The sequence below is a fragment of the Rhamphochromis longiceps genome, linkage group LG2 (assembly GCF_057381845.1).
Source record: "Rhamphochromis longiceps isolate RC_006_pf linkage group LG2, R_longiceps_female_GT1.1, whole genome shotgun sequence".
Classification (NCBI taxonomy): domain Eukaryota; kingdom Metazoa; phylum Chordata; class Actinopteri; order Cichliformes; family Cichlidae; genus Rhamphochromis; species Rhamphochromis longiceps.
The window spans coordinates 2441204-2468959 of NC_140558.1; the positions used below are offsets into that span (position 1 = coordinate 2441204).

General features: G+C 42.1%; 1 protein-coding gene across 1 annotated transcript; it reads left to right on the forward strand.

The window, feature by feature from the left end:
- Nucleotides 1–900: 900 nt before the first annotated feature.
- Nucleotides 901–26443, forward strand: enpp6 (ectonucleotide pyrophosphatase/phosphodiesterase 6). The gene is made up of 8 exons (XM_085414453.1): nucleotides 901–1454; nucleotides 6311–6490; nucleotides 16790–16901; nucleotides 17749–17890; nucleotides 18013–18192; nucleotides 23660–23797; nucleotides 25115–25238; nucleotides 25646–26443. Exons 1-8 carry the CDS (start codon nucleotides 1199–1201, stop codon nucleotides 25843–25845), a joined length of 1332 nt encoding a protein of 443 aa, XP_085270579.1. The 5' UTR covers nucleotides 901–1198; the 3' UTR covers nucleotides 25846–26443.
- The last annotated feature ends 1313 nt before the right edge of the window (nucleotides 26444–27756 follow it).

Below are 27756 nucleotides of genomic sequence, written 5' to 3' on the forward strand. Positions count from 1 at the left end.
TCCCGGAGACTGGGACTCAGGTAGGCTCCTTTGGGGATGGCTGTCTTGCACCTTTGGGAGTGGGCATGGCACCTGGGTTGCGTTGGCCAGTGCTCTGCTTGGGTTTCAGGTCTGTTCGGTGTCCCTCAGCTTCTGCGGTGTGGTGGGCTCTTCTGGTTGACTTATACTAGATCTCTGTGGGGGCTTTAAACATCTGTGCAGTGCAGGTTTCTTCTTACTCTTTGCTATCAGCTGTGACCAGTCTGGAGCTTCTTGGTTTTACTGATGATTTTGGTGAGCGTTGTGGGGGTGCACCTGTTCTTACAACACAAGTTACCGTACTACCTGGTGTTATCTAGACAAGTGTCCTCACCTTTGTGTGAATTTTTGGTCTCCAGCCTCAGGGTGCACTTTTAGGGGTGTGCACGTACACACAGACACAAAGAGGTTGGGGGGGAGTAGGGGAGTAGGGGGGAGGCTAATGATGTTTCGAAATAATATTGATTGTCAGATGCCTCAACATATAAATGATAGTAACATGTGAGCCATTTAGGCTGTGGCTGGCAGTAACTTAAGAACCAATGCCTCTCCACGGAAGTGAATGAAGGAGGAGAGAACTGAATAAACCTCTCTGGGAGGAGCAGAATACGTCATCTTTTCATCACGCAAAAACCAAGACAAAGTTAAATTCAACAATAAGTCCTATAAAGTCTTATGAGCCGCGGAGTAAAGTTAAGGGTTTCAAATGTGAGCGATATGATTTTGAGCCTGAAGTCCATCAATGAAATGCTTCTTGAATGTGCTCGAGAACAACATGCATGGCTGTGGATGATCTTTAGGCGGATACTGACGGGCGACCACCGCGCATGTTTAATGTTCTCGTGCAGCCCCTCATAGGCTGACTGACGAGGCTCATAGTTACCTCTGGATAGTGACAGGCGGAAGGAGAAGTAGTTCCTATCAACTAGGTGCTATGTTGGTGAAATCATGATGGTGGAGTATTTATTTTCATGTTAATATAAAATACACATTTGCCCCGTCTATGAATCTTTCTCTGCACGAATGCTGTTATCGGAAGTCGATGATCAGTGATCGGCACAGCCAACAGGTTCGCATCGAGTGCGCACTGAGAAACCTTTGGTAGCTGCTGCTGCGGCACAGGGGCAAACTCCCTCTGCCATAAAGTTTTAGACAGAGAAGCAGATCATGCGTTAATGTCATGTCCAGCAGAAAGACTCCTGCGTTCTGCCCTCGGACCGTCCTGCTGCTGCTGCTGCTGTTTGACGCAGGACAGCTGGGTGTCGAGGCGCACCCGTTACTCGTGTTCTTGATCGATGGATTCCGCTACGACTACATGGATGACCTGCACCATTTACCCGGATTTCGTGAGCTTGTGGAAAATGGTGTGAAGGTTGACCACTTAACGCCGGACTTCCCAAGCTTGTCATACCCTAATTATTATTCCTTGATGACAGGTAATCCGTCTCTTTATGCGTCTCTGTAGCTTCTAACACAATAACTGATATTGTAAGAAGACATTAGGTGTAACTCCCAGCTGATCAAACAAATACGTTTGATTTAATCAGCTGGGGAAATGTTTTAGGCCCTAAACAACCAGATCTAATTACCCGGACATGTAAAACATGTAAAACATGTAAAACCCAAGAACATAAAAGTTACACTAGAGGCGCCCTGAGAGGCCTTTTAATTATACATAAAAGCGCATTAACTTTGAGGCCGTGAGAGGACAACAAAAAACACATAAATAGAAAAAGTAGGTGATTAAAATCCAGCCGTCTACACGACACATTAGTCATTAGAGTCCGTGTGCGATTTGCACATTCCTGTGTTGTCCAGCAGTGTAATGGCGGCTGGGATAGTTTCAAGCCTTGCATCCTAAGTCATCTTCCTGACGGGATCAGTTTGTGTTCAGAGTTTCAGCTGGGACTGCCTGCTCACAGACGGGGAAGCTCTCACTTTCTCCAAAGCTGTTTGGATGCTTCTTTTTACGCTGCTAATGCTTAACTGATAATAAGAGACTTCTCTGTAATCTCTGACTGCCTAGTTAAACATTAGCTTTATACTGTCTAAATAATTTAAAAAGAAAGTCTGTCTGCAGTTAGTTTAATTGTATAATATGTAATAATTGAAGTTAACTATCTGAACATGGCACATGAAAAGGCTTCTATCTACACAGAGGAGATTTAAACATCACAATACTGATGAGTTTGGGTTGTGCTGTATAAGAGAACAGCAAATATTCAGGGATACACACAGAACAAGGTTTATGACCAATACTGATACTGTAAATGTGTAAATCTGCCAGCAGTCTTTTGATTTTTTTATACAAAATAGAAAAAAATACTTTGGAGATATGTCTCTATGCGTTTTGCGTACCTTAAAGTAACACGCAAATATAAATTGTTAAAGCATAAATATTTGTTTGCCCATAAATAATTTTTACTCAAAAAAAATCTACTTTTGTTTGCCAATAAATTATTTGAATTTGTTACAATAATTACGAGAGTATAACAGAAGAAAAATGTGATACAAAATTACAAGACAATTTTGGAGACTGTGTGCAGTGTTATTGTAATTTTCTGTCATTTATACAACAGAAAAGTCAGTAGAACTGTAATGTGCTAAAATCCAGAGCAGTTTTTGTTTGCCAGAACTCTTGGCGGGGGGGGGGGGGGGGGGCTGATTCAACACACAATGGCCTGAGGATAGAAACTCCTCTTGAGCCTCTCTGTTCTTGTTCGGATGGTGCAGAACCTTCTGCCTGATTTCAGAAGCTGCAGCAGTTCGTTGCTGGGATGGGACGGGTCTTTCAAAATCAGAGTTGCTCTAGTCCAGCAAGTCCTGACGTAAATGTCCTGTAGGGAGGGAGAGCAGTCCTGCAGCAGCGTTCTGCTGTACGGATCACTCTCTGAAGAGCTTTTTTATCCTTCACACAGCTGTTTCCAAACCAGGATGTGATGTTCTGTGTGAGGATGCTCTCCACAGCGCCTGTATAGAAAGTCCTGAGGATCGCTGGAGAGACCCTGAACTTCCTCAGTTGTCGTAGGTGGTACAGGCGCTGCCTAGCCTTTTTGGTCTGGACATGAGTGTGGGCAGCCCATGTCATACGATAAGAGTGTGACGATAAAATGCAAACTGTGCCCAGGACTGACACAGACTCATTTCATATGGATAACAGAAGTTCAGAAAGCATCCACATAAACACACTAACAGAAAATAAGCCAAGAACTTGGAGTGATAGTACAGTCTAGTGTATGTGAACCCCAGACCAGCAGCCAGACCTCAACCTAACAAAAGGCTTGCAGCCTCTGTTTCTTGGTGGTAACTGTTCTGAAGTTTCTTTACACTTGATGTTTGCTTTGGGTTTCGTTGATTTTGTGCATATGTAAATACTTCATGAGGGTAGGGAGTTGTGTTGGTGTGTGGGACTGTAAGGTATATATTGTTAACTTGTGACGATGCATTTCAGGTCATTTTATAGAGTAGTGAGAAAGTAATGTAACGAGGGGTGAAACAGGTAACTTTCTCTGCGAATAATTGAGTAACATACTGCATTACTATCAATAAAAGTAATAAGTAATATATTACTCTTAAAAGACTTTTAAAGAAAGTCATTGTCAGCACAAACATACGATAAAATTAGAAGCACATAGCGAAACTGAGGCCAACGCTGGTTTTAATGGGCCAACCTCACACACAGCTCACACACTCTTATGGCACGCACCGGCGAATACCCACCTTTTAAGTCTACGATACATATTTCATATGTTACATGTTACAGTCAAATAAAAAGTTCAATCCAATTTATGTAGCGCACAATATTGTAAGATTAAAACGCTACAATAACCTGATACAAAGAAACCCAACAATCAGACAGCTGAGCACTTTAGCCACAGTGCTAAAGGTGTGAAGGAGAAACCCTCAGTGCATCATGGGAAACCCCAGCTGTGCCCTGTGTGAAAGGGGCTGTAATAAAAGGACGTTTCTATTGCCACGCAATAAAGGTTCCTGTTGTGCTGAGCCGAGCACAGCGTAACCAGGAGTACTTGCACATGTTCAAACCGGCTGACCTTTGACCGCTGTGCATTGCAACGTACCTTCAACAGAAACAAAGCCTACAGCTGTGCAAAGTTCAACCACATGATAAAGGAAACCACTCTGTGCGTATCCGAGTCATGTGACCCTTTTGACAGAAGTTTAAGTGCATATAAAGGGACCTCCATTACAACAGCTCTGCAGACCTCAGGGGTGTGGAAATGTCACACTCTTCACTAGTGGGGATAGTTACAAAGCTTTCTTCTTCATGAATGAGCTGTACATGTTTTTTTAATTACACATCTGGACACAATAAAACACAAACTCTCATAGAAGATGTAAAGTCATATCAGTACACTTAGAGCGGCCGCACAAAATGACGTATGCCTCCCATTCTACTTTTAAATACTCTAGGAACAACAAGTAGGCCTGCAGAGCGAGAGCCAAGTGCTCTAATAGGGTGATATGGTACTACAAGGTCATTAAGATAAGATGGGGCCTGATTATTTAAGACCTTGTATGTGAAGAGCAGGATTTTGAATTCTGGATTTAACAGGAAGCCAGAACAGGAGAAATCTGCTCTCTCTTTCTAGTCCAGTCCCACACTGCACAGAGCAGGAGGTATGAAGTGCAGCAAACAAACCCTCAAGATGTGCTTATAATAACAATTTTATAGACAGTGATACTAATTATAGTGGGGGGGAGAGTGGGGGTCGTGAAATGTTTTCTTCTTCCTGAGGGGGCGTAACAGAAAACAATTGAGAAGCAGTGCCCTGAGTCAAGCTGAGAAAGGGAGATCAACGTGGTTGCTAGAGTTGCAACACGAGAACGTGCACCAGCTAACAGCAGCTGGAGTTTTGGGAGCTGGAAGCAGATCTCGCGTGAATGGCCTGCAGTTGACCATCGATCACCAAGCGACGACTTGCCAACTGTCCGCACGAAACCAAATATGGATGTCGACTAACAGAGCTCTCGTCGTGGCCCCCAAAGCCCCACTGATGATGAGGATGATGAAGATGATGATGAAGAAACATCTCTTGACTTGAGCCATCACTCACTAACTGCAGCAGAAACCTTCATCCGTGCCCTTGTCACCACCTGGCTTGATAACTATAATGGAGCAGCTCCAGTATGTCCAGAGCTCCTCCAGGCTTCTATGAGGCACTAAGCTCTGGAAACATCAACGCCACCCTCAGAAATCTCCTGCTCAAGTCCTGCATTACTTCCAAATCCCTCAATGCCCTGGCCCCTCAGTACCTCTGCTGCACCCATACACACAGTCTGGGTTGCTGCATCCTCAGCTATGGGTCTGCTTTCTGTCCCACACGCCCACCTCCACCCCTGTGTGGCGGCCCCTCACCCTCACACGAGCCCGTCACTGAAACTTCTCAAAACTCAAGTCTTCAACGAAACCTTGAACCTTTAGTCTTGTTTTTGTTTATTTATACTGTTGTGAAGCATCTTTGGGTTTGTTGAAAGATAAATACATTATACACATCTAAGTCATTAATATTATTATTATTACTTGCTGAACCAGGGGTCCGAAGACTTGTGTTCACCTCTTAACGGGTCATAGAAGTAGGTCAGGTCTGGGTCCAGAGGGTGGCCAGATTGTTCTGTCATGATTACAGGTTAAGCTGTTTATTTAAAAAGGTGAAGTTTGTGTGGTGATAAAAGAATCTGAGTGGAGCTAAACACGAGTGGCTATGAAGGAGCGTCTGTAAGAGGAAGAAGGTCGTCAGCGTGCTACGGCTGGACATGCAGTTACGTGTGATCTGGAGCAGCAGGTAGTTCGAGGGAAGCACAGTAAAGGTAGAGGAGGGCCTAGTGGCATTAAGAGATTTGATTGGACAATCCAGTGTGAATAATGAAAATGAACCAATGAGCTGCTGTCAGTGTTTGTAGGGCTGATGTAATTTGAACATGTTTGATTTCATTAGATATTTTTTTACCTGATGTTTTTATTTAAAGTTTTTTTGGGAGAAAATATTTCAGTATTGCAGCCGGTAATGTTTCCTGTGGCTCTGTGAGCTAATCCAGATTATTGCCTGAGCACAGGATGATCAGTGTAACACAGGAACTAGAGAACCCCGTAGGTTCCTCTGTGGGGTTCTCTGGGATTACAGGCTTTGCTCCAGGCAGCAGAACTATCATAAACAAAGGTTTTTATGGGTTTAATAATGATTTACAAAGCGATGTGCTCTGAGCTGTGGGGCAACTTTTGTCTTGCATACAGTGTAATGTTACTTTTTATTATTATTGTTCTTATTATTAGGCCGTCATTGTGATATTCATCAGATGACTGGAAACTACATGTGGGATGAAGTCTCCAAGAAAGAATTCCTAATTGGGACCAATCCTGACAGCCGGTTGCCAATTTGGTGGGACGGGTCAGAACCACTGTGGGTCACCTTGCAGAAGCTGGGAAGGAAGGTTTTCATGTACTACTGGCCAGGTACGTGCACACGATCAATGTGAAATTCTATCTGAAGTTGTCTGTTTATTAAGGTGGTAAGTGGAAATGCAATGGCAAGCTGTTATTTGCAAACTGCACATTAGCTAAAAGTAGCATTTATCAGCGCTCACAGTTTTGGTGACCAAAATAGGGAAGCAACTGTCGATTCAGCATCAATTATTCCGTCAAGTAATCGGATAAGAAATGCTTTCGTCTGATTATCGAGTGATAATAAATATTCAAATGAGAAAAAAAACATCTTTCGTTGGTTTCCATTTTAGACACTGCAATGTTTGAAGGTTTAACTGCATCCGTGGTTAAAAGAAAACAAAGGAACCCTTGGATCGTGCTGACGTGCCGTCATTGACGTCGAATTTTAATTTTAGGTACAGTCAAAGTCAAATAAAACAAGATATGTACACAACCTAAGGTATAAAGGATTTACCTTCACTATTGTTTATGCTGCTGAAAACAGCCGTTATGATGGCGTAGACTTATATAATAACCTAACAATCCTCAGGTCATGTAAAGAAAGGACGGCGGCCGTCAGCCTTCAGGAATCTGAGTAATTCAACCAGTCTGGTATCAGAGTGAGTTAACAGCTCAGGTCCAGTTCGTCTGCTCAGTAAATGGCTGCAGCCACTGTTAGCTATTTGTTATCACCTCCTCCAAACCTCAGTGATTTCTTAAAGGCCTGTGATCCCTCACCTCGAGGTGGCTGTGCCTGTGTTTCTGGATCTTTAGGAATTGTTGCAACCTTCAGTTTGCTTTAGTTCACTCCTGTGGCACAGCAGTGTGACTCTTAGTGCTGTGGTGTTCTGTGTGGATTCTCTCTGGCGCTGTGGCTTTCTCCCACAGTCCAAAGTCATGTACAGGATTAGTTTCATTTGTGATTCTCAACTGTAGCTATAAATGTAAGCATGAATGGTTGACGGTCTCTTTTCCACGAGTAGCTACTTGGCTCCACTAGACTTGACGTTCGTGGTGTATCCGTCAGACTCGGGTTTCTCATTTCCGCTGTTCCAAAAGTGGCAGTTTTGATTTTCATGAAGGAGACGCTTTCATGACTTATCAGGTGACGCAACTGAGTACCTGATTGGCGACATGCAGTCTGGTGATGTCACATTTTCTGATTACCTCAGATCGATTTGAGCCTTGACTGAGTAGGTACTGAAAAGATTCCTGTTACCAGGTACCATCAGAGATGGGCAGTAACGCGTTCCTGTAATCTGATTACTTTTTTCAAGTAACGAGTAAAGTAAGGGATTACTATTGCAAAAACGGTAATTAAATTACTGTTACTTTCCCGTAGGACCGCTGCGTTACTGCGTTACTAAAACCGTGATTTTTTGCAAGAATGTCTCACGACAGTGACGTAAGCGAGTGCGCCGTTAGTGACAACAGCTGTGTGCAGATCAACAATGGATCATATATGGAGTGCAGAGAGAGTATGAGCGTGCAGCGTTTAAAGCGTGGAAGTACTGACCTCACTTTGAGTTTGATTCCATAAAAAGTGACAAAAACATTAGTGTCCGCTGTGCGTGGGAAGAAAACTTCTTTTTACAGTGAAAAAACCCCTAAACTTCCAAACAAGCACCGAGTAGCTATGACGTAATGGGAAACTCACAGAGAAACTCGCGGATTCTTCCACTGACCGCGGCACACCTGCACCAGGGTAAACCTCCGCCTGCCCCACTCCTGCTTTACAGGTGAAAATAGAGCAACAGGACCGCTGAGTCTTTGACTTTATTTATTTTCTGCTGTGTTTTACTTGCATCTATTTTAAAGACTGAGTGTAAACACAAAAAATATTTTATCTTATGTGCTGGAATGTGCAGAAAATAGGTTTAAATGTTAAACTAATTTCTTCCAGTCAGAGAATGTTGCATATAATTTAATTTTTGCTTGATGCATAAAGTTAAAAGATTAAAACTAATAAAACAAGTTTTAAAAAGATCTATCGCTTTATCACCTGTTCAGGTTGTAAATCGTGTTTTTAAAAAGTAACTAAGTAATTAATTACTTTTGAAAATAAGTAATCAGTAAAGTAACGGGATTACTTTTTTGGGGAAGTTCAAGTAACTTGACCAACACTGGGTACCACCACCTGATGGAAAACCCTAAAAACGAGTTGAGCCGTGCCCACCTGACACAAGTAGGCACTAGTGAAAAAAGGCTGTATATGTCAGACTGGTAACATTTCCAGGGTGTAGCATGCCTCTCTCTCTGTGACAGCTGGTATAGGTGCCACAAATAGGGGACCAAACACCTTATTCTGTCTTGATGCATGCTCAATCATCCCGGTGACGTCTTCAGTCTCAGCTGACTGCAGGTTTCAATCTTATAAACAGGACATTTGCATAATGACTGAAACCACTGAAGGAACAATGGGCTGGGAGGTCAGTTCCTAAATCTTAATTATGCAAATTCTCATGACCACTGATCAACAACCACTGATCAATGGCCACGAGTCCCATTCACAGAGTTGGGGAATGGCTGCAATCACAGCATGTAAGATGGTGACAGATGTACCCTTAGGCCCCTCCTCCATTCAGAGATGGTCTTTCCCTTTTCACGTAAATGGCCTCCTTGACTCCGCCCTCAAACCAGCGTTCCTCCCTGTCCAGGATGTTACATCCTCATCATTGAAAGAGTGTCCACTGGCCTGTAGGTGTAAACAGGCTGCAGAGTCCAGGCCTGACGAGGTGGCTCTGCTGTGTTGGTCCATCCTCTCCGCCAGAGCTTGTTTGGTTTCCCCGATGTATAAATCCTGCACTTAACAGCGTACACTATGTTACTCGGTTTGTGTCGGGGACCCGATCCTTGGGGTGGACCAGTTTTTGGCGCAGCGTGTTTTGGGGTTTAACCCTCCTGTTATGTTGGTTTCCAGGAACACCAATTATGCTCCTGGGTTAATTTGACCCGGGGCAAATTTAAAAGTGTCAGAAACACCGGCATTGATTATTTTACAATTTTCTTTTATAATTTTGATTTTTTCCGTTTTCTGTAGTGATGCAGATGACATGTGACATCTCTTCTGTTCTGGGTCTGACCACAGAGACCCGGTGTTTAGAAAAAATGCATCTCAGCTGCTCCGATACTCCTGACACGTACGGGATCACTGCAGGTGGGCAGCGGTTGTCCTTCTCTCCTGGATCGGCTGGAGCTTTCTTTAGGAGCCTTCCCAGCTTTGACAAAAGTCCAGCTGGGATAACCACATTTACTCAGGGCCTTCTTGATGTTCTTCTGCCTCCCTGGCTGTTGTGTCTGTGGGGATGGTGTTCGCTCTGTGTTGTAGCGTCCTGATGACGCCCAGTTTGTGCTCCAGTGGATGATGAGAGTCAAACCTTAAATGCTGATCCGTATGTGTAGGTTTACGGTACACGTCAGCTTTTAGATGTCCCCCATTACTGATGGAAATCTCACAGTCTAAGAAGGCTAACCTGCCTTATTCTATGAGTTTCAGATCTGTGGACTCCGCACACTCTCACCATTTTCCTTCCCTGTTATATTGTTGTGAAGTACATTGTGAGGTTTATCCTGAAAGGTGCTATAGAAACCAAGTTTTACTTACTTACCACTAAAGCAGTGTTTGAGTGTGCCTTGTGATTCAGGTTGAACTTGATCTTGACTTGGTCGGTCTGGTTCAGACCTTGAGATGTTAGGGTCACTCATACTCAAAGTGTACTTTTGCAATTTTCGGTGATGTACAACTATTGGTAATTGTTCCCATCTATGCGCTAGCTTTCCAAACAAACGACCAACTATTACGGTCATGCCTGCTTACTTTCAGCATTAGCGAAGACACAATATCTACTTTTGAAATTAGGATGAAAACTTGATAAAGCGTATCATTAGGGCTGGATCAGGTGACCCTGAATCCTCCCTGAGTTGCGCTGCAATAGGTCGAGGTTATTTTCCTTTTTCTATGTTTGTCCTTCACTCACTGTGTGTTTATACACCACTCTGTGTCTAATCATTAGTTATTATTAACCTCTGTCTCTCTTCCACAGCATGTCTTTATCCTTCTCTCACCCCAACCAATCACAGCAGATGGCCCCGCCCCTCCCTGAGCCAGGTTCTGCTGGAGGTTTCTTCCTGTTAAAAGGGAGTTTTTCCTGCTGCTAATCTTAGTATATCTCCATTGTGTGATTCATTTTAATGCTTTCTCCAGAAATGTTGGCTGTGAAAGGAACGCTCCAAATGCAACATGTCCTGCAACAGAGTGTCCAACCTAATATTTAATTAGTTAATTAGTTATAGGTGCAAAAGTAGGAGACGATTAACACGTCATTAGCATTTAATCTGGTTTATCACACTGAGCAACCATGCAAACATTTCTCCCAGCCCCACAGATCAGTTTTGTCATTTCATTTCATTTATTTATTTATTTCACACTTGGTACAACAGATCAAACAAACCAACCACACTTTCTATCAAAAAGCACTACAACCATGTGTGAAAAGGAGCAGGAAGAAGAAAAATATTCTCATTAAACCCCGCCCCCTATCTACAATCCAACTTATATTACAAGTGGGCACCAAAAATCAGGGAACAAACTAATATTAACATTTCTCTCCGGTCCTAACACAAACCAAACAACAGATTTACAATCAGAATGTACCACTCCACATAGTAACAAGGAGAAAATACAATTAAATAAATAAAACAAAAAATTATAATTATAAAAATATAATTTCAATGAACTCCAATTTCATTCACATTCTTCATATTCAGTTATCGTTTTAAGCATGTGACACTTTTTAAAACAATGTAAACTTATATGATTCTTTAAATTATAATGAAGAGACTTCCACAGTCGTATACTCCTAACCGTTGCACTCATTAATCTCTGTGTAGTCCTAGCTAACTGATGCTTAAAATAAAATTTCCTTCTGCTGTCTTCTCCCCCTGAACACAATAAAAATACTCTTTGTAACTTAAAGGGCAAAATATTATTTTTAGCCTTAAACATAATTAATAGTGTCCGTAATTTCGCTAAATCTCCTAATTTTAATAATTTCGATTTTATAAATAATTTATTTGTATGTTCTCTATAATTAACGTTATGAATCATTCGTATCGCTTTCTTCTGTAATAAGTTTAGAGGTTTTATAGTATAGTAGATATTACTAACAACTGACATCTGTTTTATACATTTTGTGTATTAGATCTTGTGATTGTTAGTCACTATGATATCATCATCATCATCATCATCATGATATCATTGAGTCTCATCAACCAGTCTGTCAGAATATTTGTCTGATTTTTAAATTGCTGTTTTTTTGTTTTAAATGAAGCTTTGAGGGTTGTGGCTGTAGCTCAGGTGGAGAACAGGTCACCTACTGACTGGATGGTTGGTGGTTCGATCATGCCAAGTGTCCTTGGGCAAGATATGAATCCCATGCTGCATCCATCAGAGTGTGAATGTTAGCTAGCACGTGCTTAGAAACAGTGAATGGGTGAATGCCCAAGTTGTCAGAATCAGTCCATTTACCATCTTGATAAAACTGATTTTAATACGTCTACAAACTTCCTGAAGTCATTTCCACATAACGGAGTGACACAAGAATATGACAGAATATGCCTTTTTATGCTTTTTGCCCCTGTGAGCGTGCCACTGCTGATTTTCCAGATGTGGGATGTCATCCCGTACTCGCCTGCCACTTCCTGTCTGTCAGGTCAAGTTTGTGATCTGCTGACATGTTCAAACTATCATCCAGTGACCTGTTTGACCAGTAAACAAACTGCAGGGGAGGATGTGACGTCAACATCTCTCAACTGGAGATGTCAGACGACAGGTCTGCAGTCCTTAAAGGGTTTTTTGGGAAAACTGTGGCTTGTTTGACGCAGGAGGGAACTTTTTTCACATGTCCTGATAGGTGTGGGGGAGGGCAGGGGGAAATGTTACATGGCGTGGGGGGCTGAGGGGTGTGAAACTGGGATTGTCGGCCAGTTGATACCTCTCCACAGCGTGGGTCGATGGTCTTCTGTGGCTGGTGACCTTCCAAACTGATGCAGGGTCGTTAGCTGAAAACCTGTGAGCAGCTTTGAGCGTGTTTTCTGGGAGGTTCCAAGTTACTCTGAGGTGTTCTTCTATCAAGGTTTGTTTTTACTGTGTGTTTGGGATCATTGTCGTGTTGGACAATGAAGCTGCTGCCACATGGTGGATCAAATCAGGATTAATTACTCCATAAAATAAAAGATTCATCTTCAAGAATGAAAGTTTATTTTAAAAGCAGCTAATGTCCAAACAATTTTAAAGCCTCCATAAAGCCTGAAGAGTACTTAAAAATTACAGTAGGTAAAAGTCTGGTGTCTCTTACACAAAATATCAGTAAACAACGCGAGAATTTTGCACAACATCAAAGATATTTATAGGATTCATGTGAAATATGAAGTTGTAAGCTAAGACAAAAAATCTTTTTTCAAAAGATGAAGAAGAAACAAAAAAAATATTCTTGCACACAAACTGTTTATTAAATTGAAAATGGATGAATGAAGAAATGTTAGCTGGGAATAGTTTTTGTGATTTGCAGTGCAAAAGGTCTTAAAGGTCACATTTATTATCCTAAATAAGTATATTCAAAGGAGGGAGAGAGGAAAAAAAACCAAAAAAACCCAAAACAAACGACCCCCCCCCCCCCCCCCCCCCCGCCCCTGAAGAATACATACAAAAAAAACCAAAAAAACAAAACAAAAACAACAACAACAACACCTGCGCACATCCATGTATATAATCTTGGGGCAGATATGGGAGGAGGCCACACCTCCCAGTTTTACTTATTAAAGTAATCTATAAAGAGCTGCCAGATTAGGTAGAACTGTTTAACATTATCTCTTAATGAGAATTTAATTTTCTCCAAATGTAAATGATGCATTGTGTCTCTTAACAAAGCAGAATGAGTTGGGGGGGCTTTATTCTTCCAATTTAGAAATATAAGTCGTCTTGCAAGCAATGTTATAAAACTCAGAGCATGAATTTGTTTATTATTTAAGTCTTTGACTGTAGCTACACCAAATAGTGCCATTACTGGGTCTGGGGGGAGCTGTTTTTTAAAAATGTCAGACAGAATTTTAAATATTTTAGACCAGTAGGTGGCGATGTTGGGGCATGTCCAAAACATATGTGACAGTGAGGCAGAATTCTGGCCACATCGATCACATCTTGAGTCAGCCCCTGGAAACATCCTTGAAACCTTCAGTTTAGACAGATGGAGTCTGTGCAGGACCTTAAATTGTAGCAGTCCGTGCCTGCAGCAGACAGAAGTGGAGTGAACCAGTTCTTGTGCCTTAGTCCATTGATCTTCAGTGATGTTAGTAGCCAGTTCTTCACTCCAAGCATTTCTCAAGTGGTCCAGTGTAGTTGTACTGTCTATTTTCAAAAGTTGGTTGTAGATCCTAGAAATAGCTCCTTTCTTTAGCCGGTTCATTAAGAACAGATCATCTGAAACCAGTTTTTGTGGTTCATTGGGAAAGGATGGAAACGTTTCTTTAATAAAATGACGTATTTGTAAATACTTGAAAAAATCTCTGTTTTCTATGGAAAATTTTTGCTGAAGTTGTTGAAACGAAGGAAAAAGATTATAAACAGATCCTTGATTGTGTGTATCCCTTTGGAAGTCCATAACTGGAATGTGGATCCTGAGAACAACGTGTATGCTTGGTTATGGATTAATGGTGTAAAGATTGAACATTGACGCCAATGAAAATGTTTTCTAATCTGAGACCAAACTTTTAGTGAGTCAGACACTACTGGATTTTTACATTTATGCTCACCCAGATCTGAGTTTGAATGAACCAAAGATTTAAGAGTATTGGAGAAAAAAGTCATACTTTCCATCCGTTCCCAATCAGGTCTATGTTCCCCGCCCCAGAATGACATACAACGTATGTTACAGGCCCAATAACAGAGCTGAAAGCAAGGCAACCCCATTCCTCCTGTAATCTTGGCTCTGTGGAGAAATATCTTTTTTATTCTGGGTGTCTTCTTGTTCCAGATAAACTGAGAGATTAACTGGTCTATTTTCTTAAAAAAGGTTTTTGTGATCAATATTGGGATACATTGAAACAAAAATAAAAATTTGGGTAAAGTGCTCATCCTAATGATATTTACTCGGCCAGCAAGCGAGATGGGCAGTTTGGACAGTCTTTCCAAGTTCTGTTCAGTTTGATGGTATAAATTAATAAAATTATATTTAAAAAGGCCAGAGAATTCACGGGTTACATTTATTCCAAGATATTTGAAGATATTTGAGATGGTATAAGGAAACGAGATCAATGTAGCACTATCTAATTTTTCTAAAGAACTAACAGGAAACAATATGCTTTTTGTTAGGTTGATTTTGTATCCAGAAATTTTCCCAAATTCAGTTAAAACTGTCATAATTTTTGGCAATGATTTAGTAGGGTCAGTGATATATAGCAACAAATCATCTGCATAGAGAGACACCTTATGTTCTACACCAAATCTCCTTATTCGTTTATAATCCTTTGCAGAGCGTAATTGAATGGCGAGAGGTTCTATGACAAGTGCAAATAGCAATGGGGACAAAGGGCACCCTGGTCTTGTAGAGCGGTGGAGGAGGAAAGGACTAGAAGTTATATTATTTGTATTAACCGAGGCCTTAGGTTTTGTGTAAAGCAGCTTAACAAAGGAGATATCATTAGGGCCTATGCCAAACTTTGACAGGGTCGAGAAGAGGAAATCCCACCCAACCCTGTCAAAGGCCTTCTCTGCATCTAATGAGAGTAGTATTTCAGAGTGATCAGAAGTATTATGTGTATATATAATGTTGAATAGCCTTCTAATATTAAAAGATAACTGTCTATTTTTTACAAATCCCGTTTGGTCCTCCGACACAACTGTTGGGAGAACCATCTCTAATCGCATAGCCAGAAGTTTTGACAATATTTTATTATCTACGTTCAATAGACTTATTGGTTTGTACGAACCAGGTTCCAAAGGATCCTTACCAGGCTTGTGGATTAGAGAGATAGTGCTATCATACATGGTTGAAGGTAAGCATCCTTTAGTTAGAGCTTCGTTATATACCTCCAAAAGAACGGGTGAAATTTGTTCGCAGTGATTTATTAATTATTTTTCTTACACGCATAAGAAAAACATATGAAACAAATTCATTTTAAAGCTGTGAAATTTTGTGTTCGGCACCGCCTGGCTTCACTGCAAATGGCGGCTGACTTTATCACAGTGCTGGTCTGGGGACAGCTTTAACATCACTCCGGGTTCTTGGCTGGCTTAGCGCTACCGTGCTGTCTGTGCTTGTGAAGAGCTGCAGTTGTGTTTAACAGTATGATGCTGTTGTTCTGTCCTGCAGCAGTCTCCACTTTAACATCTTCCTCTCATCCTTTTGTGCAGTGACAATAAAAGTAATGTCCAAATCCTCTGACACACAGATTGAAATCAGCTGCTACCTCACACACATGTATTCTGACTCTTCTCTCGAGGGCATACCTCCACCTCTCTAGGCTCTCTTCCATCTAGATCACTACAGATCCCAATGTCCTCAGCAACCCCCCTGAGACACCTGCCTGACCTCATCTGTCCATCACCACTGCGAATAAGAACGGGCTTAGAGTTGGTTTCTTTACCACTGTCTCGCTGTCCTCATACATGCACTGCACCAGCCGTTCTCTAGATCCACAGTGCAGCTCCTTCTGGCTTTCTTTATACTTCTCCATCAACACTATTAAAGCTAGCATCACATCTGAAGTGCTCTCTCTCAGCATGAAGCCACAGCAGTTGTCACAACTCAGTAAGTCACTCCATAATATGGCCCATGCCCTGAAAAGCGTACTGAAGATGTGGAAATAAATAAATTCTTTCAGTGTAATTATTTCATTGTTTCCAGTAAAAACCCGACTTGTTAGCTGACATTACATGTAATTACAGGGTACTTGCACCTTAGTTGCAGGTTGCAATAGAAACTGTTACCAACTTATACAAACCATCAGAAAATAAAGAAGACGAGTAAACACAAGGGAACAATGAAGCTGAACTCCAGCAATAACAGAACGATAACCAACCAAACACAAAGATTACAATACAAAGACTCCTGACCCCAAAAACACTAAACCCAGGTTCAGAGAGGGACAATGACAACCAAGGGAAACTGCTGTAATTTCTTTTGTTAGAATAACAACACACATACACTCTGATGGCTGCTGGTCAACATAATAAGCAATTATTGTCTATGACATACAGGTAATGGGCTATCATAGCATGTTAACTGTTTACAGAGGTGCCTGTAAATGATGGAGTCATTTCATGTGTTTCAGGCTGTGAGGTGGAGATTCTGGGTGTCCGTCCATCTTTCTGTGAGGAATACGTGTACAACCCCTCAGAGAAAAATCTCACAACATCAATAACAAATGCACTAACAGTCTTAAGGTAACATGAATATCAATGTGTGTAAATGTTAGCTGGATAGAAAAACTGTCTGTACGAAAGGCCGAATGAGGCAAGTTGTGAAAAGCACTTTGAGTGCTTAGTACAATAGAAAAGAGCTATAGAAGATCCGATCGATTCACGGTCTGTTTTGCACAGGGAGCGGTCGTTTGCTGACAGAATTCATTATTGTTGTTGCAATTTAAATGCAGTTTGAATCAACACTGTGTTCCTCCATCAACTGAGCTCAGCCCTTTCTGAATGAGGTCTGCATCAGCCACGATGACCACAGCTGTCCGCTGCAACACTTAACAGCTGAACAGTTCCTCCAATAACTGTTGCAGCTTCACTGACATAAGGACAGTTACAGAAAATGTCTACCTCACATCACAGTAAGATGTCATACAATGTAAGCACCTTATTTTATTAGTTTGAGCCTGTGTTTCATTGCTTTTATTAACTTTACTACTGGAACATGGGTGTAATGTCACTCAGAGCTCCAGCATTCGATGTCTGAGGTAACTAGAATGCAGTGTCAGCTGTGGAAAGTAGGAAGGCACATTTATCCAGAATGAGGAGACTAGAGGTGAGAGTCCTAGGTGATGCACAGTGAGCTGATTCAAAGATAAGTCTGGGTAAGAAGCACAGCACAGAGAGAGCAGAAGAACAGACAGTGCAACAAGACGCAAAGATGAGCGTGACAGTTTTTGGTGCACTTAAGAAAATAACACTTAGAGAAGGTAGAAGACTAACCATTTAATCTGTTTGTGTGTGTGTGTGTGTGTGTGTGTGTGTGTGTGTGTGTGTGTGTGTGTGTGTGTGTGTGTGTGTGTGTGTGTGTGTGTCTTAGATCAAACCAAGCAGACATGGCAGCAATATATTATGAGAACATTGATGTGGAGGGCCATCACTTTGGTCCAGACTCTCGTCAGGTCAAAACAGCTGTGCAACAACTGGATCTTGCAATGCAGAAACTCAACAGCAAAATCAAAGTAATAACACAATAACTGTCACTACAGTTGCAGATTCTGCAATTTTTCCTGTCATGTGGTTTGTTTTCATGTTCTTTCATTCTTTCAACGTTTTCATTCTTGTTTTTGTGATGTTCCTGCAGGAGATGAACATGGTGAACCAGCTGAATATAATGTTGTTTTCAGACCACGGTATGACAAAAATCCACTGGATGGAGAAGGTCATAGAGCTGGATAAGTATATCAACATGGCAGACATCGTCAAGATGATGGACAGAGGCCCAGTGGTCAGTCTTTGGCCTGAAGAAAACAAGTTCCAGGAGGTGAAACCAGAGTCATTGGCTCTCTCTGTGCACTATAGGTCATTTCTGTGAGCGCTCGCACTCTTGTGCTATTGTCACTGTAATCACAACCATTTTATGTCATGAAACTTGTGACTGTCAGGAAACTACACCTTAGTCAAATGAATGAGCCAATGGTTGTATTACATACAGAATAACACATTACAAAGTATTAGATCATAATATTTTTCAACAATGCAGTTTCAGCGTACTGAATTCAATAATGACAATACAGTTACAATGATGTCATTACATCAAATATCGTTTTTTCCTGAGCACTCACACCTGTCTATAACTTTTGAGGACTAGAGATATGAAAAGGATTTTGTATTTTTATTGCACGACAAAACAAGATAAAGTGCAAACTGTGACATGGGCTGAAGCAACTACATTATATGCTAACACGTCAGCTCTTTGCAAGCATCCACACAAAACTCACAGAACTCTGTGGAACTGTAACAAGGTGCAAACCACTGTTTCTACTCGAGACCAGGAAAGCCACATAAAGCTTTGGCAGCTAAAACCAAGATGAACTTTTACCATAATTATGGGATGAAAATGGTTGAAGAAGGAAAGGAACAAAGCTCACCACATTATCTGTAAACACGATAAAGGCAGAGTTATGGGATGCACATATAGGTTTACCAAGAGAGTCAGGTCCTTGGTATTATTAATGTTGTGACTGCTGATATAAGTAGTAGGATAAATTCCCAAGTGCACAGGGCTTTACTGCAAAATGGATTGGACAGCACTTTATGGTGCAAATGAATAATGATGCAAATCATACTGCAAAGCAACCCAACTTTCTCATGGCAGAGAAATTCGGAAGGTTGCCGGTTCGAGCCCCGGCTCCGACAGTCTCAGTCGTTGTGTCCTTGGGCAAGATACCCGTTGCCTACTGGTGGTGGTCAGAGGGCCCGGTGGCGCCAGTGTCCGGCAGCCTCGCCTCTGTCAGTGCGCCCCAGGGTGGCTGTGGCTACAATGTAGCTGCCATCACCAGTGTGTGAATGTGTGGATGACTGGATGCGCTTTGGGGTCCTTAGGAACTAGTAAAGCGCTATACTGTCATGATCAGGCTGTGTGCAGGCAGGAGAGGACCCAAACACAAACTCACGGGACAACAGGACTGAACTCAAAATACAGCTTTATTGCTGACAGAGGATAACGGCGATACAAAATAATATGAAACTGAACTGGGAAGCACTAAGGAACTGACTCACGAGGAAACACACGGCGGGGCACACAGTCATGAGGGAGAACGCGACACTGAACTGAGGGAGACGTGGACATACATGCACAGAGGGTAAACGAGGGAAGTGGGAGCACACGGGGAACACAGCTGACACAGATAATCGTAACGAGACAGGGCAGGGGTGAACACAACATGACGCATACTGACGAGACACTGTCAAAGTAAAACAGGAAGTACAGAGGTTCAGACAGGAGGAGAGAGCACGGACATAACGGAAAACATGGAATAAAACACAAGGAGGGGAAACAAGGGCTCACAGATACACAGAGGGGCACACAGGGGGTAACCAAACATCTTAACTAAACAACCTGGGAACCAAGGCATAAATAGGGAACAAAATACAAAACACACAAAAACTAAGAATACTGGGCCAACATGGCCCAGGACCATGACATATACAAATACATTTTACCTGATTTCAGCCCATTCTTTCAATTCAGTTCACAAATAACAAGTGGAGGTAACTGTAGTAAAGGCTAGAGATGGTAATTAATAAGAATGTAGGGATTCTGATTCTGTTATCGATATTACTTATCAGTTCTCTCATTGGTTGTCACTGGGTTCTCACTAGCTCCACTTTACCTTTGTGCTAATTAATTGCATGTTGTAAAGCTGAGGCTACAGTTGCACACACCAACACACATCCAAATCCTGATGAGGACACACGTATGATCTTTAGTATTTTGCTATGAACACAAAGCCGACAGCACAAAACAAAGATGAAACCCCGCACAAAGAGACTTCAAAGCGATCGCCACGGTGATTCTACTGTAGAAACCTGAGAAGGTAGAAAGGCTGTTGCTTACCTGATTTGCAGCTCACAAAGGACCGCCCACTTCACCGTGGTCGAGGTACAAGGTGGCTCTGCTGTGTTGTAGCCAGAGGTTGTTTGGTTTCCCCGATGTATAAATCCTGCACTTAACAGCGTACACTATGTTACTCGGTTTGTGTCGGGGACCCGATCCTTGGGGGGGACCAGTTTTTGGCGCAGCGTGTTTTGGGGTTTAAAAGCCACAGAGACCCGGTGTTTAGAAAAAATGCATCTCAGCTGCTCCGATACTCCTGACACGTACGGGATCACTGCAGGTGGGCAGCGGTTGTCATTCTCTCCTGGATCGGCTGGAGCTTTCTTTAGGAGCCTTCCCAGCTCTGACAAAAGTCCAGCTGGGATAACCACATTTACTCAGGGCCTTCCTGATGTTCTTCTGCCTCCCTGTCCGCTGTGTCAGTGGGGATGGTGTTCGCTCTGTGTTGTATTGTCCTGATGACGCCCAGTTTGTGCTCCAGTGGATGATGAGAGTCAAACCTTAGATACTGATCCGTATGTGTAGGTTTACGGTACACGTCAGCTTTTAGGTGTCCCCCATTACTGATGGAAATCTCACAGTCACAGAAGGCTAACCTGCCACTGTTCATATCCTCCCTGGTGAATTTGATGTGTCGGTCCACCGAGTTAATGTGATCCGTGAATTGTGGAACGTCCTGAGATTTGATTTTCACCCAGGTGTCATCCACATACCTGAACCAATGGCTTGGTGGTGTTCCAGGGTAGGATAGCAAAGCCCTCTTTTCCACTTCTTCCATGTACAAAAAGGGTGAAACTGGGGAGCCCACGGCACACCCATGTTTCTGCCTGTAGGACTGACCCTTGTATGTGAAGACACAGTTCAAACACACTTGGTCGATGCTGAGAGCGGTCCTGCTGCTGAGGTTGGGGTCATCCTGTAACCTCTTTCGAACTACCTCCAGCGCTTCCTCGACTGGGATGCAAGTGGAGAGAGATGTAACGTCGTACGAGACCGTGGTTTCATCTGCCTCCATCATGACATCTCTCACTTCCTGGGTCTCATAAGTATTTTCATCACTGAGCAGTGACAACATTTTCTCATGATAGTCTTTTTGATTTAGCAAAACTGTGCACCTAGCCTTGTGTGCTGGAAGGATGATAATGTTGTTTACATCACTAAGTGATGTGAGTGCCTTCCTCTCCTCCATGCTGATGCTGGATGCAGGAGTCTTTGCATCACTGAGACAGGCCGAAACCTTCATCCACAGTTGCTCTGCGTTTCTCCCACTGAGAACGCTACGCCCATATAAACAGAATCAACTTTTTGGGGTTCAACCATTATTATTTTACATTTTAATATGGAATTCAAAAGTTTTAATATTTCAACAGATTTTAACAGATTTTAAAATATGACCATTTTAACATGGTCAGAAACACATAAGTACTGAATAAATCAATAGGCTAACACATAATAAATTGTTGATAAATAATCCATATTCATAGGTAACATATTGATACAACAATGTAAATAAAAGAATATTACTCATGTAAATTTTCCTCAACATGACTTCCAAAAAATTTACCAAGCTTAAAGTTGAAATGTTGACATCCAAGGTTGGACGTCGTATAGATGTCCTGCATTGGTCAGGGACCGATGGACTCAATGTAGATGATCTGCATGTTTATCCAACGTCCAGTGTTGAGAGAATGGGCTCTGGCAATGACACTCACAGAGAAGCCAAAGCCTTTGTTATGTTGGCTTGTCCTGTTGGAAAATAAACCTTTACTCCAATCTGAGGTCCAGAGCACCGTGGTGCAGGTTATCAGCAAGGACAGCCTGCTCTTTACCCTGACTACTCTCCCAGTTCCTTCTGTGAAAAACTGTGCCACCACTATTCTTCACTGTAGGGATGGTAGACATGATGCTTGGCATTCAGGCCAAAGAGTTCAATCTTTGTTTCATCATACAGGGAACTTTCTTTTACAAGGTCTGGGAGTCTTTTGACAAACTCCAGGCAGGCTGTCATGTGAAGCCACCAATGAGCGGCTTCTGGCTGTCCTTCTGAAAGGCTCCTCTCTCTCCAAAGAGCAATGCTGGAGGTCTATCAGAGCGACCTTCTGGTCACGTAGCCAGCTCTAGGAAGAGTCCTGGTGGTTTCAAACCCTTTTCATTTATGGATAATGGAGACCAGTGTGCTCCATCATCTCAAAGACACTCAATACTGCAGAAACTTTTCTGTTCCCTCCCATATCTCTGTCTCAGTGCAGCCCTGTCTCTGAGATCTAAGACAATGTCTTGGCCTTCATGGCTTGCTCTTTCTCCCTCTCTTCCCCTGTGTGTGTGTGTGTGTGTGTGTGTGTGTGTGTGTGTGTGTGTGTGTGTGTGTATGTGTGTATGTGTGTGTGTGTGTGTATGTGTGTGTGTGTGTGTGTGTGTATGTGTGTGTGTGTGTGTGTGAGAGAGGGAGAACCTTAAGAGTATTTGAGATGAATTATTATCACTGTCATGTTACTTTTGTCAAGATGTGTGGGATGCAGATCGTGTTAAACAAAGAGGATCCAAATGCAGATGCACGGAGACCACATTTATTTTTTTGCCTTTCAGCCTTTATTGGAATAAGACAGTGCTGCGTGTTTCCCCTCTCTCGCTCCCCCGTCCATGTACCAGGGGCCGCAGGTCAGATTCAAACCTGGGCCTACTGCTCTCCGACCGTACAGCATATGATCAATGAGTTGAACCGGCAGCTGTGGAGACCAGATCTTAACCAAAGGCAAGCCATTCATGTGGCTCAATGTCCAGATACAAATACGAAGGAAATTTAAGCTTTCAGATCACAGGAACTGAATGAAGCAAAATACAAGGAGGGACAAGGAGCTGGGAAACACTGGGGAAAGGTACAAAGGGAAAAGGACCGGAAAATACACAGACAGGTGATGAGGAGAGTGGAAACAGCAGAGGAACACAGCTGGAACAGATGTAACAAAACAGGGGAAGCAAAAGTGGACACAAAGCACATGAGACGAGGACGGTCTAAGACAGGAAACACAGCGAGAACAGAGACAGATACCCAGAGACAAGACACTCACACTTGACACTGGAAGAGAATAACAAACACACGACAGACATGATACAGAGGGAGTGAGAGATGCACGGGCTGGGGAGACTACGGGGACGAAAGGACTCAGGGACAAGAGGAAGTCAAACGACCTAAAGTCGTCTGACTTACACAAAAAGAGACTTAATACTGACAGAAAATTCATAAGCACAAGAGACTGAACTGAACCCATAGAGACCAGGAACATAAATCGATGAGCGAGATCACAACAATGAAAAGTAAACAAGATTGAAAAGTGCAAAAAACAGCAAACACGGGGTCAAACACTGCTTCTCATTTTGTTTATTATTCCAGGTATCTGCCAGATTGTCTGAGGTCCCTAACATGGGTGTCTATGCCAGAGAAGAGATCCCTGAACGATTCCATTACAAGAAAGGAAAGTTTGTTTCCCCCCTTACACTAGTGGCTGAGCCAGGATGGTTTATCGCTCCGGTAATGGACAATCTTCCTTGATCTTAACTTGCTGTTATTTTGCATTATATATATCATATATACTACACAGCAGCATGGTCCCAGGGTTGTATTCTTCATTCTGTCTTGAATTGTTTTACGCGTCTTTAGAAACATTTGGTTACTTTGTCTCTTCTAATCATTTATAGTTTTTGTGTCCTTGTGTTTTGGTTTATGTTTATTTCATCTCTGTCTTGTTTATTCATGCCTGCCAAAGGTTTCATGTAAAGTCTGTGACTGTACAGTATTTCTTTCTGGGTGAGTTTTCCACACTGTCTTCCCTGACTGTTGGCACCTGTTGTTAGTTGTGTTGACTTCCCTTGTGTTTCTCTCTCTCCCGTTGTCCAGACAAAGAGAGGGTGAAACTCCCAAGTGAACAAAGTTTGTATATTATGGTACAAACAAGAATGAATGTGATTGGTTAAAAAATCGGGGAGGAGCTGCAGTTTAGACTTGGCTCCTGGTGTCCACAGTCTGGTGTCCGGCTCATGTTTCATCTCTGCTCCAATCAGACGTCTTCTTCCATCAAAAAAAATTCTTTCTACAACACAAATCAAATCTTCTCCCACATCTGGAGCAGATGTTCCCATGAATGTGGACCTTGTAGCTGCTTTGCTTTCGCTCTTCTGTCCAGTTCAAACCAGCTCGATGGGTTTAGGTCTGGAGACTGTGCCGGACCTCCATGTTTCCAAGCTCATCTTGTTCTTTGTTCCTGAGGTGGTTCTGCCACAGCTTGGACTGTGTGGGGTCTTTATCCTGCTGTAGGATGAAGCCCTGACCAACTCGGTGCATACCAGAGGGTCCTGCATGGTGCTGCATGAATGCTGTGGTAGCTGTTCTGGTTCAGGGAGCGTCTCTGTACCAGTCACTGACCCTGGATCAGCAAACAGCCCCAGCCCGTTGATGCCACACACTGTGGAACTTTCACCTACTCCACGGCGTACAAAGATCCTGCATGAAGATTTCAAATGTTGATCCATCATCCATAAAACCTTCTTCCAGTCTTCAGTAGTCCAGTGTCGGTGTTTCGTGGCCCAGACGAGCCTCTGAGTCTTATTCTGACGTCTGGCTTTCTTGCTGCATCCTGTCAAACCTGCAGCTCGAAGTTTCTCCTCACGGTCTTGAATACTTCTGAATCTCATCATGTGCTGACTTAAAAATGAACATGATGTTGCCTTAATGATTTTAATGTCACACATATACAGTAATGTAGAGTTTTTCTGTATCACATACACTGTATTATGAATATATATCTATGACACCTACATTTGTTTGTGTTTATATCTGCGTCCTTTCCAGAACAAGGCAAGTCTCCCCTATTGGAAAAATGACTCTGGGGAAGCGTCCGCATGGCAAAATGGCTGGCATGGGTACGACAATGAGTTCATTGACATGAGAGGCTTCTTCTTGGCAACAGGACCCGGTAACAAAGACATTTTGCATACAGAGTAAAAGACACCAGACTGATCTGTGCATGTGCATGAATGTATGCATCAATGGATGGAGGCATGTTTACAGTGCACGTGGCTCTGCAGCAGTATTTTCAGTAATGAGTCATGATCTCATGGTGAATGATGCTTCGTGTTCTTCGTTCACCATCTAAAGGTCAGCTTATGTAGAAACTTCAGGTTTATTCAGTGAAAATATTTTGTAAAAGAGCTGTGCTGTCAGATTTATTGAAGATATACCAAAAACATATTGATTATCCTGAAATTGAATCAAATTGACCTGAATTGTCACGCTGTCTGAGAAAAACATCATTAGCTGTGGTGTACAGATGCTGTTATTCTGCTTAGGTTAAAAGACGTTTGTTTGCTTCATTTCTTTTAGACTTCAAGATGAATGTTCGGGCAGCTCCAATCCGATCGGTGGACATCTATAATCTGATGTGCTGGACGTTGGGAGTGGATCCTCTGCCCAATAATGGGTCCTGGTCTCGGGTCGAGTGCTTGCTGAATAGTTCTAATGGTGTATCTCATCCCTTCTGGATCTACTCTGTTGGTCTACTAGCAATCATACTGACAACATAGTCCGAAATGATTTAACAGGTTTGTTTACGGCGTTTGATAATAGCTAGAAATTATTTTATTTTCTAGAAACATTTGTGAAAGAAAGTATCTGTGAGAGGACGGGAATAAATCAGCTTGAGATCGTTATAGTATTCAGAATAAAATATCAACAACACATAAACTGCATCCTAATCTACCTGTCTGCCTCCAGATATTTAACAGACTATTTTTACAGTTACTGTTTTGGTTTGGTGCCAATAAGCCCTTCAGTCTTTGGAAAGTGGACAAAGTTGCAGGCAGCAAATCTGGTTGAGAGCAACAGTTTTTTGTGCTGTAAGTGAGAGCATCGTGGCACGTCACACATTTCCTCTTTGGTGTGACAAAAACGTCTGTGTTTGGTGTCAGTGCCTTTCACAGGTCCGTCACACTCACCTTTCACTGATTTTGATTGACTGTTTTCTTATTGTTGGGTGATTTTAAAATGCTTTTCAGTCTTTATGGTGTTTGATTATTGGTCCTTGTTTTCACGTTCTTAGCTGTCTTAAAGCTGTGACAGCCTGTGTAACACACCTTTTGTGAAAAGTGATCTATATGAATAAATCTGAAAAAGTGTGCTTGTCATTGTCGTAGTTGTGCAGTTAGTATTAATGTGTAACACAGTGTCCTGAGCTCCAGTATAGAAAACTTGAGAAATAATGGATATTGATTTAATTTGATTTATACAGAGCCAAATTACAACAGCAATTTATAATAATAGTAACAATGATTAAACTTTGTATTTATAGGCGCCTTTAAAGACCCTCGAGGTCACCTTACATTAGTACAGTGCTTCCCAAACTTTTTTGCTAGGCCCCCCTTTGTTTTACAAGAAAAATCTTCATGTTACTGTCCCTCCATTTACAAAGGCAGGGGCGTCACGCTGTGATTATTTTACGTGTAGTTGTTTTTTCCCGTGTAATAATATTCAACATTGCTATCAATACATTTTTAAAACAAATGCCTCTCTGTGCAAAATGGGTTTAAAAACATAAACAGCTGTGGGATCCTGTTTGTTTGAACCGAGGGAACAAATCGTGGCAGGATCAGCCTGATGTTATTTGTATCCTGCTGTAACTTTACTGTATAAAGAGCAAACATCTCCAACATGTCAGGAGTAGTCAGTCATTACAACAAGTGTTTGTGAACTAAAGATCAAGAATGTGGGATCCTGTTTGTCCGTGATCTAAACAGCCCAGCGCTGCTCCCGACGAAGGAAACACCAACCCTGCAGGGAGACCTACCTCAGCACCTGTGCAGGTGAAGCCAAAGGGAAGATTTGCTTCACCATATTTTCTAGTCTTTGTCTTGGAAACATATTCAGCGATGCTTCATCTCCTGCTTTGCGTTTGTGTGGGCGCCCCGTCAAAAACCTGTCCATTATGCTAGCAGTGTCCAAGTGTTCTTTTTTTCTTTTCATACCGCGCCCCCCCTGCAATGGTTCTGCGCCCCGGGGGGAGGGCACACTTTGGGAACCTCTGCATTAACACACCAAAATAAAAACATAAGGTAGACAAAGATAAAACAAGTCTGTAAGCATAAAAGCTAAACAAGGTAAAAATAGACTAAGACGGAGTCATGATGAAGTCAGTTCTGAATAGATGGTTTTAAGCTGCAAGTAGAGAGCAGTGTTGGTCAAGTTACTTGAAAAAAGTAATCAGTAACTAATTACTGATTACTCCCCCCAAAAAGTAATCCCGTTACTTTACTGATTACTTATTTTCAAAAGTAATTAATTACTTAGTTACTTAGTTACTTAGTTACTTTTTAAAAACACGATTTACAACCTGAAGAGGTGCTAGAGCGATAGATCTTTCAGCCCAATTCTACTTTTTCTACATAATCCATCATACAAAATGTAATCAAATGGAAAAGTCTCTTTTTTTAACTTGTTTT

Coding starts and splice junctions, on each gene's coding strand:
- enpp6 (XM_085414453.1), top strand. CDS start 1,199: ATGTCCAGCAGAAAGACTCCTGCGTTCTGCCCTCGGACCGTCCTGCTG. Junction 23,798..25,114: donor CAGGATGGTTTATCGCTCCG/GTAATGGACAAT, acceptor CGTCCTTTCCAG/AACAAGGCAAGTCTCCCCTA. Junction 25,239..25,645: donor CTTCTTGGCAACAGGACCCG/GTAACAAAGACA, acceptor CATTTCTTTTAG/ACTTCAAGATGAATGTTCGG.